The sequence below is a fragment of the Carassius auratus genome, chromosome 12, assembly GCF_003368295.1.
Source record: "Carassius auratus strain Wakin chromosome 12, ASM336829v1, whole genome shotgun sequence".
NCBI classification, from domain to species: Eukaryota; Metazoa; Chordata; class Actinopteri; order Cypriniformes; family Cyprinidae; genus Carassius; species Carassius auratus.
Window position 1 is genome coordinate 14,036,534 of NC_039254.1, and position 16,711 is coordinate 14,053,244.

The 16,711-nt window shown below is 36.3% G+C and overlaps 1 protein-coding gene across 3 annotated transcripts in view; it reads right to left on the minus strand.

Moving 5' to 3' along the window:
* Positions 1-500: 500 nt before the first annotated feature.
* Positions 501-16,711, minus strand: part of LOC113111919 (myoferlin-like) — a 31,165-nt gene continuing 14,954 nt past the window's right edge. For all 3 annotated transcript variants that reach the window (XM_026277130.1, XM_026277131.1, XM_026277129.1), the window contains 31 exons: positions 15,029-15,184; positions 14,820-14,951; positions 14,577-14,740; positions 13,521-13,635; positions 13,239-13,341; positions 11,671-11,807; positions 11,396-11,566; positions 11,194-11,296; positions 11,035-11,112; positions 10,759-10,940; positions 10,060-10,218; positions 9,868-9,969; positions 9,475-9,636; positions 9,143-9,308; positions 6,918-6,994; positions 6,099-6,107; positions 5,875-5,973; positions 5,195-5,323; positions 4,942-5,097; positions 4,742-4,833; positions 4,484-4,654; positions 4,252-4,400; positions 3,480-3,619; positions 3,291-3,379; positions 3,120-3,215; positions 2,310-2,451; positions 2,130-2,229; positions 1,856-2,043; positions 1,564-1,673; positions 1,328-1,475; positions 501-1,241 (listed from right to left, as the gene is read on the minus strand). In XM_026277130.1, the coding sequence (XP_026132915.1) occupies positions 1,203-1,241; positions 1,328-1,475; positions 1,564-1,673; positions 1,856-2,043; positions 2,130-2,229; positions 2,310-2,451; positions 3,120-3,215; positions 3,291-3,379; positions 3,480-3,619; positions 4,252-4,400; positions 4,484-4,654; positions 4,742-4,833; positions 4,942-5,097; positions 5,195-5,323; positions 5,875-5,973; positions 6,099-6,107; positions 6,918-6,994; positions 9,143-9,308; positions 9,475-9,636; positions 9,868-9,969; positions 10,060-10,218; positions 10,759-10,940; positions 11,035-11,112; positions 11,194-11,296; positions 11,396-11,566; positions 11,671-11,807; positions 13,239-13,341; positions 13,521-13,635; positions 14,577-14,740; positions 14,820-14,951; positions 15,029-15,184 (3,864 nt within the window). In that variant the 3' untranslated portion in view covers positions 501-1,202. The remainder of the gene's footprint in view (positions 1,242-1,327; positions 1,476-1,563; positions 1,674-1,855; positions 2,044-2,129; positions 2,230-2,309; positions 2,452-3,119; positions 3,216-3,290; positions 3,380-3,479; positions 3,620-4,251; positions 4,401-4,483; positions 4,655-4,741; positions 4,834-4,941; positions 5,098-5,194; positions 5,324-5,874; positions 5,974-6,098; positions 6,108-6,917; positions 6,995-9,142; positions 9,309-9,474; positions 9,637-9,867; positions 9,970-10,059; positions 10,219-10,758; positions 10,941-11,034; positions 11,113-11,193; positions 11,297-11,395; positions 11,567-11,670; positions 11,808-13,238; positions 13,342-13,520; positions 13,636-14,576; positions 14,741-14,819; positions 14,952-15,028; positions 15,185-16,711) is intronic.

The window sequence follows — 16,711 nt, forward strand, 5'->3', positions numbered from 1 at the left end:
TTAAAACAATGAAAGCTTTCTTAATTAAATTAAATTCTAATTTAAAAAAGGACACCAAGAATGCTTTGGGCAGAACCTTAGTAATTTCTAAAAATTATTTTTTATACAAAAATACATCAGTTTAATACCAGCCATGAATTTCTTTACCTACAATTTACCATTTATTATTTATACTTATTTGAAATGTATTAATCTTATTTTAGCTAAATGTTATAGTCATTACGAGAAATTGTTTTTTAAAATACTGCACGATGACCATGAAGGTCAAGATTTTAGACAGTAAAAAAAAAAAAAAATGCATATTCACATTAACTTATCAACGCAATTTAACTATTAAACCATATATATTGTTTTCACAGTGTATATTTATATGACAAACTAGACTGTCAATGATAATCATTCATGACTAATGTACATAGTGACACCTAATGGTAATAGAAAGAACAGAATACTGAACAAAATGGTTTTATTTTTATTGTCGTGTATATATATATATATGTGTGTGTGTATGTGTGTGTGGGTATGTGTACATGACATTAAGGCTGTAGTTATATTTCAAGTATTAACTTTGTTTATCGAATTGTTTTATAAAATTTATATTTAATTTCCAATCATAGAAATGTCAGGGAAAATGGCACTCTTGCTTGCATGATATTGCTTAACTATATAAAAGGGTTAATTTCTGACTTTGATACACTGTTATATGTGCACTTTATGCCCTTATGGTTATACAACATAGTATCATAAAAACCATGTTTGCACCAATTTATGGATAAAATGTCATATTCATTTTCAATTTATGTTGGTGAAAATGGCAAAATAACTAACTGAAGTTCCTACTAACAAATATACAGTTTATACAAACATTAACATCTTTATTTAACATTTTTTAATCAGTCAGCTTTAAAATGATCAAGAGGTTATAATGCAATAACAACATTTTTGTCCGCAATAGAAAACACCTTGCATGCACAAATGTTTCTAAACATATCAAATATCAACCAACAAGTGCAAATTCATGATTAATTTAATATTGGTGCAAAAAGTGATTCAAGGTAAATACTTAAACAACCACATGAACAATCACAACATAAACACTGTATTGATGGTGCAAACCCCATTAAGAAAATTGACCATTTCTGAAACCTAGATCATGCCAACTACATGGATAAAATGACAAAAAAGTTGAACTCCTCCTGAACTTAATTGAAGGGTTTGACGATTTTCATGGAAATATAGTTCTGAAAAAAAAAAAAAATGAATTTGCATTGTAGACATTACATCTCAAGTGTAAATTCCCAACAGGACTGATGTAGTGTGTCCTTACCGGTAATGAAAACAACAAGATCCCAATGAATAACAGCACTAAGATTAGCACAACAAGGCCAATGATCACCCACTTAAATCTTCGCCACACTATGAACTTGCACGTCTTGCATGGATTTGAGAACCAAAAGAATGACATTTCAGGTCGCCTGAGAAGTTGAAAAGAGAAACAAATCTTGTGATGACCTTCTATTCACACACAGAACAGGAGAAACACAAAAGGTAGAAATCAATTACTTGGGAGGATCCAGTTTTGGATTCATATTTGGTTCATCTCTGCCTTTTCCAGCAGGTCTCTCATCCGCTTCCTTCTCATTCACAATCTCCAAAGTCAACTCAACCTTTCCCTGAAACCAACATTTAAAGTAACCCCAATTAGGAAAATGACATTAACATCCCAATTTACCAAAATATCACATATTTGCAAGTGACAAGTATTTAATGTAGAGAAGGTTTGATTATATCCATTTGACTTAATAATGAATATTCATACTGCAACAAAGAAATACAGTGTGTTAACTGTTCTTACACCGAGTTCCCTCTTGCCGTCTTTATCCATGTAGCACGGCCACCATCCTCTAACTGACTTCTGGTCAAAGAGAGACTTCAGTTGGTCTGACTTTCCAGGTGTGGTTCCATCAGGGATCATGCTAAGGTTACATTTTTTCGGTGTTTTGGAAGGGATGATGAGGTGGTGCAGATCAAGTTCAACAGCACCTGAGAGCAACATACGTGAGATTAATACACAAACCCCATAATATGACAACGCCAAAATTTCCAAGATCTGCATACACAGGTCTCACCCAGGTAATCATCCAGAGAGAATTTGTCATTATCCCAAATTTGAACAATAAGCTTGGGTGGGATTCTAAACTCGGATTTGTCAAGGCTCCAGAAATGTTCCTTTTTAACAGAAAAGGATGAATATTTTAATACTGCCAAGTGCTCTTCATAATACATGAAACGCATCCAAACTGCATTACCTTTTTAGATACAAGACACAGCTGCTCTGTAGGCAAGTATTCAAATCCGAAGACAAATCTCCAGTTGAAATTCCCATCGCCATCCAAAGATCGGTAATGGACGTCTGTTTTTTGCTTATCTTCTTCCATACCTGGCATCCAACTAATCAAAGGCATAAACGCATGAATTACAACACATATTACTTGTAAAACACATTAAGGGAAGACTCCAAAGGGGAACAGTGTAAAAATCGAACTAATCAATCAGGGAAATGTGGTGATATCTATTATGAATTACAGGTTTTATGAAATGTTATTTAAATACGCAAATTATTGAAATATGGACCAGAAATCTGAGACATATAAATGAGGCAGATGAAATAAACTCCTCTGTAAAAACCTTCAGAATACAGATGGAAATAAAACTGTAGAGTTTGGGTGTAAGTGCTAATGAAGGGGAGAATTCTGGCTCAGTCCCTGAGAAACATTTCGTGAAAGTGGCCTTCACTATATGTACTGTTATTCAAATTTACAGATGCAAAGAGATTTGGGTTGCCAGGTTTTCACAACAAAACCCACCCAACTGCTGCTCAAAACTAGCCCAATCACATTTGTAAAATTTGCATTTTAGGGGCTAAATATCATGTAATTGGGGTAACTCCAACCCATGGACATGAAAAACGACCTGCGGCAACAGTGTTAAAGTAGACCAACACTGAAAGAGATTTTTTTTTTAAGTGTGATAAATATTTAAATATATAAATATGTTATGGAAGCAAAAAAACACAATCTCAATGGTTTTGTCTTAACAGACTTAAATCTTTTACATACCCCTTTACATAGATGTCACTCATATTTTCACCAGTAATGCTGGTGTCATCCAAAACTACTTCAGTAGTGTTCCAAACAATGACGCGCAGAAAATACCTTATAGAAAGAATGAACACGAGTCAACTGCCGATCAACACAAAAGCATTACCAAAATCACCAATTTCTTCTTACTTTTTTGCTTTGCGTGGAGATATGTCAAAAGGAGGTCCAGGAGGCCCAAGACTTTTTGGGAAAATGTCTACCCACATCTGCAGTTTTCCCTATAAAACAAAGACTAGTCAATAACGCAGATAACAAAGCAGTATTCTGGGCTCTGTATGGTATATCACAGGAAGAACTGGCCTGTGAATAGCCTCACACCTGTGGGAGAGTCGGTTGGAAGCTACTGTAAAGAGTTCTGCTTTCAACATGCTCCGGAACCAGGCCTTGGGTTCTCAGGACGTGCAGAGCGATCCGTTCACTTGGAGGACCCAGGTGTTCGTGAATTTCCTTGTTTGCTTCTAAAATGCATACATATACATGTATACTAGACAACTTAACTAAACGTTTCAAACAGCTTTTAAAAAGTTTGACCTTAAGACAACAGTTTTTAGTAGTTTTATAGGACATGTGTGACCCTGGACCAGTCTTAAGTCGCTGGGCTATATTTTCAGAAATAGCCAAAAAAACAACATAAGGGTCAAAATTATCGATTTTTCTTTTATGCCAAAAACCATTACGATATTAAGTAAAGATCATGTTTCATGAAGATGTTTAGTGAATTACCTACCGTAAATATATCAAAACTTAATTTTTGATTGGTAATATGCATGGCTAAGAATTCATTTAGCTATCTTTAAAGGTGATTTTCTCAGTATTTAGATTTTTTTGCACCCTCAGATTCCAGATTTTCAAATAGTTGGATCTCGGCCATATATCGTCCTATGCTAACAAACCATACACCAATGATCTCCATAGCAATATGAATGGGTTTGAGGTCTAGGGTCACATTTACAGTTGCTATAGGACAACTGTCCATTCAATCAATACGACAAGACATATGAAGATGTGTGAATCAGGTCTTAACACAGTTTGGAGTATATACCCCAATACAACAATGACTTTCAAAAAAACAAAAAGCTCTAAAAATTACCAAAGTCAGAGAGGCAGTACAATCGGCCACCAAAGGATAACGTGTTTCCATTGTCTTCACTCCTGGGTGGACTCAATCCTTTCCATCGGGCAAGCTGTCCAAGAATCTTAGATGGACTGAGCTGATCGCGCCACTGGTTTGGTCCAGAGCTATTTAATGAATAAAACCATGAATCAACCAATGCTGTTGTCCTCAAAGAAAATAAATTTGCATTAAAGTGTATGGTTCTCACATGCAGTATGTCTGGGGTAAACCACAGTAGGAACCAAAGCGAGAAAGAAGACGGTTCTCCAAGTCAATCACAGTTTCCCCAACTTTCTCATCACGGCTGAGCAAATCAAAGTCATAGACGGCAATTTTCAGGTCTTTGTCTTGTGGGAGGAAGCATGTCAGTTCAAACATTCTGTTGAGGGAAAACATTTTTAGTTCACAGTTCACTTCTTTAACTGTCTGAATACAAGATAAACTCTCAATAGATCTATGACATTACCTTCCAAACACTGGGTTAAGTGTGTATGGTATATAGTTGTCCCTGTCATCAAAAGACTTTTTCCCCAAAGAGATTTTGATATATGGGTCACACTGAAAAAAGAAAAGGAGCTTTGCCATTTCATTTAACTAAAAAGAAATTCAACACACCCAAATATTAATCATGAGCTTTCTGAAATGCTGAATGAAAGAAAGTAGTACTTTGCTATTGTTGTCTTTGGGTTGCAGGTCGATGGCTTGAGCCACATAGATTCGGACCACACACTCCTGAGAGACACTGTCGGGCAGCTCTCTGAACTGTTGTGGCGGAGGGGGCACCCCTGGGTCATCTGGCAGTGGGTACACCTTAAAAGAGCCCTGAAAACAATCAAATAAACAAAATCATTTAGAAACGTAAGGTGCTGCTTAATCAGCATTACATTTATTCTTAAAGCGAATTAATAAGCCATCTTGCCTTGAATTCTCCAACTACATCGGGGTCATCATCATCACTTTCATTTTTACCACGTTGCAATTTGAAGGTGCTGCAGAAATCATTAAGACCCATGAACTCTTTTACACTTTCAAGCTCATGGTCATATACCTATGAAAACCAACAGAAGAGAACCTCACTACAAATACTAAACCATACAACAAATCTTTGTGGATTCAAATTCATCAATATGAAAAACATGCGAATAAGTAAAATAAGTGAACGCTCACCCAACAATATAATTTGTCATTATTTACCCAAGTACAAATGGTTCCAAACAACTGAATATTGCACTGGTAGTTTTTTGCATGCAATAACAATACAGAACTGAAGCTTTCAAGCTTAAAAATAAGCACAATGACAGAAGTTCTCGCTGTGTGTGTGTGTCTGTCTATATATATATATATATATATATATATATATATATATATATATATAGACACACAGAAACATATATACACGTATATATATACACATATATATATATATACACATATATACATATATATATAAATAAATAAGAGTAAGCATCACATTGGGTGAGCAATTGTTTTATGTAGTAACATTACAATATATTTCTAAATTTAAGGTATTTATTAATTGAATAATAAATAAATATGTATATCTGCAATGTTATCATACAGTTTAGACAGAATTCACACCTCCAATGTATCATAACCTTTGTCAAGGTATGGGCGGCATTTCTCACGCTCTCCAACAGAAGCATAAAACTTACTCCACCAATCAACAGTCTCTTTCTCCTGCAAAGCGGTGACAAAATGGTTAGTTTCATCCTTGTGAAAGAGCTAAAATACAGTTATGATGATAAATTACTTAAAACCAAAGCTTAAGTGGAAAGTGTGTAGAATATTAACACTGAACTCACCTTCTCACGCTGTTGAAACCAGGAACGGCACACATTGAACACACGCACACAAAAAAGATAATTCATTAAAAACTGGTGTAAAGGAGTATTGTTATGCTTGAAAAATCTTTTAAATCTCATATTTGACCATTTTCAGCTTTATATTATTAGTATAACAGACCCAGTCATCATTAAAAGACGTTAATTTATCTAAATCTATGTAAAAAGGAACCTAACATTTCTATTAGCATTTCAGTTTCTGAATGTAAATTTAATACACACACAAAAAAAAAAAACTGATAAAAATGTATACATTAAATTTACATGATCCTTTTCTCCATGAATAAATGTACACACAAGGGAGGTAACTTTAAATTAATTAAAAGTTAGTATGATTCCTCAGAGCAAGTCAGCTGTACAAATCATCATAATGTGAAATGAGATTTATAATTTTGATTGGATACTCCCACAGTTTAACCCATTTGTGACGTCAGAAAGTGAAGATTTACTTAAATCAGAAACAATGTGGGCTACAGACTAAATATTGGCATTCAGAAACTACACACTTTATATATTTATAACTTAGAATTATATTACAAAATGTAGGCATTTTGATTAAAGTGCCTTATTTTATATTTATATAAAATAAGGCTAATTCGAATATATATACATATATATAATATATATATATGAAGGTGACTAGCAGTGGCCATATTGTCAACAGCAGCTGAGATGCCATACAAATACTGAAATTTACAAAGTTACAAATAGCAGCAAATTCATACAGATGTGAGACGCAAGTTCCTAAATCTTTAAAATCAAGCGACTTGGTAGCAGTACCTGGGCTTCTAGAAGAAGCTGTCGGCCGTCATCTATGTTTACATGGAGGTCTGTAGGAGAAGCTGCCATCAAAGCCACTGCAGGAAGAGGGAGAATTTAAGAATGCCAATAATAAATACTCTTTTAAACTTGTATTTTGCAAATTTGCTGTACACAAGAATCAACAGTGTTAAGGTGACTATACTATGGGGAAGCATTGGCCTAATGGTTAGAGAGTCGGATTCGCAATCAAAGGGTTGTGAGTTCGAGTCTCTGGCCGGCAGGAATTGTGGGTGGAGGGAGTGCATGTACAGTTCTCTCTCCACCTTCAATACCAAGACTTAGGTGCCCTTGAGCAAGGCACCGAACCACCAACCATTCCCCGGGCGCCGCAGCATAAATGGCTGCCAGGTGTGTGTTCATTCACTGCTGTGTGTGTGTGCACTTTGGATGGCTTAAAAGCAGAGCACGAATTCTGAGTATGGGTCACCATACTTGGCCGTATGTCATGTCCCTTTTTATTTTTCACGGTTAAATATTTTGGGTCAGATTTAGAAACGTAAGGTGCGACTTAAGTACAGAGACAACATTTCATTTCCATAATGACCAGCGCAATCTACCAAGTGCAGCAAAAAAAGTGTTTACTTCTGGCATTCCAAATAAATTAATGTGGAAAAAAATCCCCTCCCTTCCACCACGCTCTGTGGTGCCTCCTCCTAGCAACAACAAATGCAGCCATTCCAAGCACAAAATAGCTAAAGACATACTTTGTGCATTAAATAATGGAGCAATTTGATGAGCGCAAATGTTAGCAAATCATGCTGCGGGATTCATTTCAATACTCGCCTCACATAAATTTTGCATATAAAAAAAATGCATATTCAATAAGGTGAAGTGCAAAAATAACGGTTCACGCTGATTCCTCACTGTGGTTGTTTAGTGAATCCTGACAGTACTATTTTAACATTAAAAGATGGTGTGTGCTGGTGGAGCAAGATGTTAGTAAAACTGGAACTTAGAGGGATGTAAAAAATGTGTATGCAAATGCAAAATAAAGAGATCAGCCACTATCTAGCATGCAATTACAAAAATATGAAGTTTACAAAATACAAAATATATAGTGCACCTAAGGCTGAATTTATCTTTAAAACAAAGTCTGAATATAATTAATTGTCAAAGTTTAACAGTTAAAATGTTTACAACAAACTAAAAGCAGAATGTTTAGGGAATACCAATACACAATGTTGCCTTACACACACATACAACAGCGTTTTAGAGTCATGTTGAAAAAATTTACGAGATTAAAGTTGTCGAAATATTACGAGAATAAAGTCTAAATGTTTGAAGAATAGTCGTAATTGGCCTACTACGAAAATAAAGTTAAAATATTACGAATATAAAGTCAAAGTATTACGAGGATAAAGTCGAAATATTACAAGAAAAAAAGTTGAAATATTAACGAGAATAAAGTAGAAATATTTCATGAATAAAGTCGAAATAATATGAGAATACATTTTCACATAGCCTATTTACATTTTTCACAAAAAAAAAAAAAAAAAAAAAAAGTTTAATTTAATGAAGGAATTGTTTCACATCAATACAGCAATCTGATCATTAAAAGAGCTTGAAAACACATTGTTTAGACCCAGAATTTGTTTTGCTATAAAACTGATTTTGAAAGCTGAGGCATTAAAAGTAGGTCTAGCAAAAGCACGTATCTTATTACTATTGTGTGACTGGCACACTACAAATAACAAATGCAATGGAAGATATGAAATGTTATTTCCAATCATACTGTCCCTGCGAGTATGCCACAAGGTATGATTTCTGCTAATAATCCCACATATATTTGTAGTGCATTTTAAAAAAGCGTTAAATAAGAGAGCTACAGAGCCCCCCGAAGGAATGTCGATTGGGTGTGTGTGCTGATGTTGAAAAAAAAAAAAAAAAAAATGTGTTCCTGTTCAGTCTGTTAATAAAAATCATATTCTCGGACACGACAATATTCAAATCAATCCAGGTGGCCTGCAACTTCTCCCGGTGCTCTCAATCCAGGACATTTACATGCGCAATAAAGGCCTGCTCTGAAAATAATATAACTTTAATTTATACTATTTAAATCCTCAAAACATTTCGACTTATATTCTCGTAATCGTATAATATTTTTTTTCCCAAAGTGCCACTAAAACGCCGTCATACACACAGACATTGGTTTGCCAAAAAAATAAATAAATAAGGGAATTTACTTTTTGAAGACATGGCCACTTCTGCAACTGTGGCATAAGGGTCACATCGAAACTCTTCCAGGGAATTGATGGTGCATTGCCCCACCACAGGTTTCCGTCCAAAGGGTCTGTGGTCAATGACTTTCAGCACTATAGGAGGAGAATACATCTCTTCTCTGGGTAGAAGCTAAAGACAGAAAACAAGATGCTGAATACATATAGCCTATGACCTCAGAAAAACAGTTTGGACCATATTTAAATATGAATGTCATTGCATTTGACAGCAAAATAGCAATGAAGCAGCATTTATTTTAAAGCATGATTGCACATTTTCTCTACAGGTAGATGCTCACCACTTTTAATAAGAAGACATTCCCTGGAAAATTAGGGCACTTCTTCAGGTTTTTTATAACAGCTGTCTCAACTCTCTCTCCTCCACACTCCACCACCAGACTGGGTGACGTCACAGGAGCCAACCGATACATCTTCATGTTACGCAATCCCCATGCTAGAACCTGCATCCAACAAAACAACAAATTTCAAAAACACTAATACTTTTTTATATGGAGCTTTTCTGCACAACTTTTCTTTACTACACTACATTTATGACTTCCTATAGTTAATTCCTAAGGTTGTGTGCGTCTCATTTCAATAAATTGTCTTTTTGGAGTAGACAAAGTTTTAATAGTCCATAGTCTCAAAAGAATCAAAAGTCCAAACAATGAGACAAAACAGTTGAAACTGACCTCTACGGCAGTGAGTTGCACCACAGGTCGCACCCCTTGAGGAACCATATAGAGTTTCTCTCCTCGTTTGGGAGGAATAAGGGGAAGTTCAGTGTCATTTCCCTAGAGTAGGCAACATAAGATTAATTCGAATGAATCACAAAGCAGCCATAAATGTGGTTAAATAGACTTAAATTCCATTAAGAAGCATACCTTGGCCTTCAGAATGAGCTCTGCAGCCACCAGAATCTCCCCAGCCAGAGCATTTTTGTGTGTTACAGGCTCCCAGAGGAGTTTAGGAGATGCATCCATGCCTGAAGTCAACTTCACCATAGGTACACATGTACTTCTGCCAAGCATTTCATCTTTACCCTACCAGGAATGACAAAACAAATCATTCATGCTGTGTGGACACTTGCACTTAAACAGTAGTTAGTATTTGTCTGGTGTATCTGTAAACTAAAAATAACTGTTTATATGCCGTATGTTCTTTATTGGATATTTTTTTATTAGTTCTAGTTTCCTTACATTTAATATGCATCCTGATACAACCTGGAAAGCTTTTGCCTCAAACTCCTAATTTGCTGCTTCTAATAGTAAGTTAGGTTTAGAGGATATAAAATAGTCATGCAGACTAAGGAATTTAAACATGTTTTTCTAAGTACTAATAAACCGCCAATTTGCTAGAAATATGCATGCAAATTAACAACTAGTTAAATTAAATTCAAGCATTTAGCAGACTAAAAATGCATTTAGGCTAACATTTTTTACCTAACGTGTTCCCTGGGAATCGAACCCACAACCTTGCGCTGCTAATGCAATGCTCCATCACTTGAGAAACCGGAACACTATAGTTAAAAGTACAAAATTGGTCCTTAATCTTAAGTGTTGCCAAAAACAAATCCGACTAACCACTTGATCACTGTCAAAGATTTCCATAACCACAATCGGTGGATTCTGGACAATAGACTGGGGATCGCCACAGATTTCCACATTTTTAAAAATAAGAGTCTGATCCCATGTCGGGTTCAAGGTACTTCGGATTATCTCTGTTGTTTGGCTGTGATGCAAGAATGACACATGGACGTATGGATCTGCAAATTAAAACCAATATGATTTTAGTTATAATAAAAACTTTTACAAATAATTAAAATAAATATATATAGCAGTTTTGATTTCTGATAATACCCGAGAAGCTGTCTCGGTCCAAAGCAGTAAGGCTTCTGGCCTGGTAAACATAGACTCTCAAGTGGTACGTGTTGGATTCTGGCAGAAAAAGTTCAATAGCAATAAAATTGGACATTCTGAAAAAATAAATAAATTCTAAAATTTCTGTCCTAAACTCACGGTCAAATGTGCACGATACTGTTAGTGTGCTGGCTCCAAACTGCTTAATGGAAGTTTCTGCTTTAGTGCCTTTTTCATCACCCTTAGATTCAATGTCAACTCCCTGTCAAACAAACCAGCAGTGAAGAGGTCATTATATGGCTAACAAAAAACAGAATAAGTCTATAAATTAAAATAAAAATTCAGCAGCTTTGATGCTAACCAGAGCTCCTTCCAGTTTGAAAATAGCCGAGGCTCCAATCTGACCAGAAGGTGTCATCTTCCTCCTCCAGCGCCGCCGACGGATCGTGTCAGATGATCGCTGCTTACTGTGAAACTTCCACCCAATGAATGAGGAGTATTCCCATCCCTCTACATCACCAAAATCCTTCTTCTGCATGTCAAACAATCAGGAAATATGCATTATAAAAAGCACAATCTAACATACATTCCTAATTAACTTTGAAAAACCTTTTAAAATGCAGAATATACACTTGCATCAGCAGTTTTGGCTCCAGGAATCCTTTTGCGAGGTCGTATCATTCTTCTGCGACGATGAAAATGGTACATCTTCTCAGCTGCCACCCAGGATTTGGGCTTATCATCAGGTGGAATAGTGAAGCCATATTCCCAACCTAAACTCACAAATACACAGCATTTAAAGCTGCAGTCTGTAACTTTTGGCACTCTAGCGGTTAATAAACCAAGTTCTTCTGTATGCACTCGGTTCTGTTTATGTCTATGAAGAATCAAGCAGGTACTGGGCAACACCACAGCGGTACCTATCCAGTCTGGTCTAAAATAGTCTGAATGCAAGATATGTTGATGCCGCATGAATGGCCAAGAGCAAATCTAGACAGGTGGAGCTGGAGAAGGTGGAGGGTTTTTGAAGAACTCTGATAGCACATTGCAGGATCAGCTTACAGTTAACACACCAGACTATTTAAATGTTGAGTATGCAAGGTTGTAGAATCAGCAGAGGCCAATCAATTTGTGCCATCTTATGATTGCATGTAAATGACCTAACAGCCTGTCATCTAAAGTTTCATTCATCTTTTATGACATGAGTTTAAGGTTTAATGTGCTCTAGTGTGAATATGCCAAGTTTACTGTAAATAAAGTCTAGAAAATTAAGTGCCAGTCGGTTTCTTAAAGGGTTAGTTCGCCCAAAAATGATGATGAAAAATTAAGTCATTAATAACTCACCCTTAATGCTGTTCCAAACATGTAAGACCTCCTTTTATCTTCGGAACACGGTTTAAGATATTTTAGATTTAGTCCGAGAGCTCTCAGTCCCTCCATTGAAGCTGTGTGTACGGTATACTGTCCATGTCCAGAAATGTAAGAAAAACATCATCAAAGTAGTCCATGTGACATCAGAGGGTCCGTTGGAATTTTTTGAAGCATCGAAAATACATTTGGTCCAAAAATAGCATAAATGACGACTTTATTCAGCATTGTCTTGTCTTTATTCAGCATTGTCTTCCTCGGTTCACGAATCGGACGCGTCTGACAGAAACGGTTCTTGACTCGTGACGAGTCAATGTTTTGTTCTGGCTCGGCTCGGTGTTCATCTTCAGTTCTCTCTTCACAGCAGTTCAGTCAGTGTACTGTTTGAGTACATGAATTACTCCGGGATATTGGTTTGTTTGAACTTAGAGGGCAGGTCAGCCACATTAAATCTAAAATATCTTAAACTGTGTTCCGAAGATAAAAGAAGGTCTTACATGTTTGGAACAGCATAAGGGTGAGTTATTAATGACATAATTTTCATTTTTGGGTGAACTAACCCTTTAAATAAAGCTAATGCATGACTTCAGAAGACTTGGAATATTGCATGTCATATGGTCTCTACTGGTTTTTTCCCCATATTTTAGAGGCCGCCTCTGGTCACTGTATATTTTCCTTTCATCATAAAGTGTAGTGAACATTTATGTATCTTTTCTGCTCATACAGGTTTGGAATAACAGGTAGAAAAGTAAATTCTTTTTAAATTAAATGTTTTTTGAAAATTCTTTTAAAAACAGCTCGGTTGTTAAGAACACATGGCAACATTTCTGGCTCACCCTTTTCATCAACAGCTCGGTTGCCATCAAAAGTCCAGTTATCCTCCCACTTCCAGCCAGGTGGGCATTCAATTTCTGTAGGGCTTTGAACCTTTTCTCCATTCTGTAAATAAAGGATAACGGAGAATAACACAGATACTATAAACCATTCTTTCTTGGTTTTATGAAGATGTAGACGTACTAGTGCAATAGAGGCTGTTTATATAGAAATCACAAATAAATGAACGAATGGCTTGATTAGACATCTGATATGAATCAAAGGCTGAAAGGTGGGACTTTTACCACATCAGTGTAAGGCTCTGCCGCAAGCTTCCATTCTCCTCCTGGTAATCGAGTCTGGTTCTCATAGACCTCGTCCACGAAGACTGTGTGTCCTGCATCAGCCTCAGTCAGCAGACTACCCATCCACCCAAGAAAAACTATTTAATGACTAGACCGTAACTGTTTCTGAAGAAAATGAGGTGGTCGTCAGAGAAAAATTTGCCACAGATCCCACCATTATTTAACATGACTAAAACTGCAAATATTCATGGTTGACCAGTTTTAAAAGAAATTAAAACATCTCTTTATAAAATGCAAATGTTTTTGATCATTTTAATAATAATTTTTTTATTACTTACATCTATTAGCTAGATTTGCATCAAATTATTATTATTCTTTTCTCCCCTTGACTGCTTCAACACTAACTGCGGTTACTGAAACCACGCCTTCTATCTTTGCGTGAACATTTGGGCGGCATTACACAAATATTTCCACACAGTGATGTAGACATGTGGGGGCGTGTTAGAAATTCGCATCATAAAATTTCACTGTTTTTGAGCAGCATGGGTTACAAAGTCAAAGAATTTAATTAAAATTCATTCAATCCAATGAAATGATTACTGGTGACTCTCAGTTTATAAAATCTTACACATTTCATATATTTAAAAAAAAATCTCAAATACTGAGAAAAAAAATGGTCTTGCATCCCAGTGGTTTTGCTGTAGATCTTAAATGGTTTAAAATTTTACCAATAATAAAAAGGGGGTAAATATAATAATAACATAGCTACACATGGCAACATTCAAAACGTTAGCATTTTTGAACAATCACTCACAGATACAATGTTTTAGTACTTTTTTTTTAAATTGTGAAAAATGTGAAAGATGTATATAATTGTTTAATGCGATAGGAGAGTTTAAAATGTTCAATGCACTGAATTCTTGGTCTTTAGTATAACACTTAGTGTTGCTAGTTTATTCAAATATCTACACCTAACTATAATAAACAGATATAATGATGCTTGGAAATGTGCCAACTGTTTCCAAATGTCTGTGTTGAGGGTAGCAAACAACTTACGTTTTCTCTGGATCAACACCCCAGTCACCTTCCCATTCCCAACCAACCGGGGGCAAAAAATACTCCTGCTTCAGCTTCACTTTGCCTGTGACATCAGAAAACCTGCTGCGATTCAGCAGACCAGTGGTGCCCCATTTCCCCAGAACCTGAGCCTGGTTCTCATACTGTGAGAGACAATGGTTTAAAATGAGCTTCTAACTTAAGACTGCTTCTCTTCAGACCCAAAAAATAAATCATATTTACCAATTCAGCAAATACACTGAAAATTCCCTCTGCAAAGTGATTGAACTTCTTCTCTTCTGTTGCCAGCCCAAGCCACATGTTCACACGTAACTGGACGGGAATCTTCAAACCTTTTTTGTTGTCCATGGGATACTGTTAGGAAACAGACATCATGGGTTACTTATGAAGCAAATTTTAAACATTACATTTTATGCCATATGTTTAAATACCTTCATAAAGACAGTCTGGGTCTTCCCGCAGTATTGACCACATGCCTGCACACTGTAGGATGAATAGAGAACCTGATGGGCTGGGATGCGGGTGTATGCCACCCTCTTCTCTCCTCTCAACATCCAGATAATCACATCAGGCATGCTGTTCTGAGGCTTTGAAAAAACATGCTCTGAGATTAATGTTTATACTACTTATTTTTAACAGTCAGATTATATTAGTCTGACCACCAATAATTAGCTCAAGTTCTAGCACTAGTCTCTGACCATCAGAAGTATAATGTACATAAAAAAAAAAAAAAGCACCGGTAGAAAACCAGAACCGCGCAACTTCCTGAGAAGCGAGTCTGGAGTTGTTTACGAAGCACCATAAAAAGGACCAAATATGTACTTTACAGGAAGTAGTAATAACTGAATTTCCACAGTTTTTCAGGTTTGTGGCATCATAAGAGACTAAGGGTGCTTTCACACTAGCACTTTTGGTATGCACCCAGGTTCGATTGACATCAGAGTTCAGTTCGTTTGGATGATGTGAACGCCGTCTTCCATACTCTGATGCACACCCGCGAACCGTACCAGAGTCCACTTGAAAATGGTGGTCTGGGGTACGTTTCATGTGAACTCTGGTACAGTTCGCTGCTTATGTGAACGCAATCGTACCAAATCGCGGAAGTGAACCGCTTTTAATGACAAATGATTTGATGAAAATGTGTGTTTGTGTGTGTGTGTCTCACTCACTTTCCTGATGAGCGTGACTGACGCGCTGCAAGCAAAGAGCTGTACATCTCGTTTATGTTCGCCTTCAACGTTCTTTAGAGCATTTTCAGTACATTCATAAGACAGATGTAAGTGCTGTTATGTACCGAAGGTTTATAAACAAAACGAACATTTCAAAAACCTTGCCGCCTTGTCCTGCGCTGTCGTTATCAAGCAACGGGGTAAACAGCTGCTGGCTTGATGACGCAAGCGAACCACGGTTCGGACCACTGATCTAGAATACCTATGAAATAATCAGTACATTTTACTTTTAGGTGATTTCCAAAGATTTCCAATAATTTCTTCTGCTTGTAGCCTTATATTTACTTGCAATTATTGGAGTATTTTCTTTGAGCTGGTCTAATATCATAAGTCTGATGTAGCAGAAATGAGTCGAATCAGACAAATCAAAGAGTCTATCAGAGCTGTGTGCATTGAAACGAGAGCCGAACTCCTCAGGAAGTCATAAATCAGTTCTAGTGCCACAGGAACCAAGCAAGATAACCAACCAACCAACTTGTTCACACAACAGCTTTCAACATAAACACCAATAGAACAATTATTGACAATTTTAATTTGAAGAAGAGATTGTCAAATTTATTGTTCGTGATTGAAATGCAACGCTGGACATCACATGTAAACCCAGGAGATCAAGTTAAATACTTGCATTGACTTCCCCCCACCCAGCAGAACCAGACTGAAATTCCTAAGGGGGAAGGGCTTTAAACCTTTGTCTTCACAGAAAAGTCCCTTTGCCAGAGAATGGCAAAGAAACTGCTTTTTATACATTATATATGGACCAGAATGAACTCAAAAAGACTTCTAAATGAATCGTTCCATTGCTTAACTCCATATTCATTTATGTGTAACCCACACATTTGACTATCATGTATAATCACTTATTGTGTATGTCTTTTGATAACTATA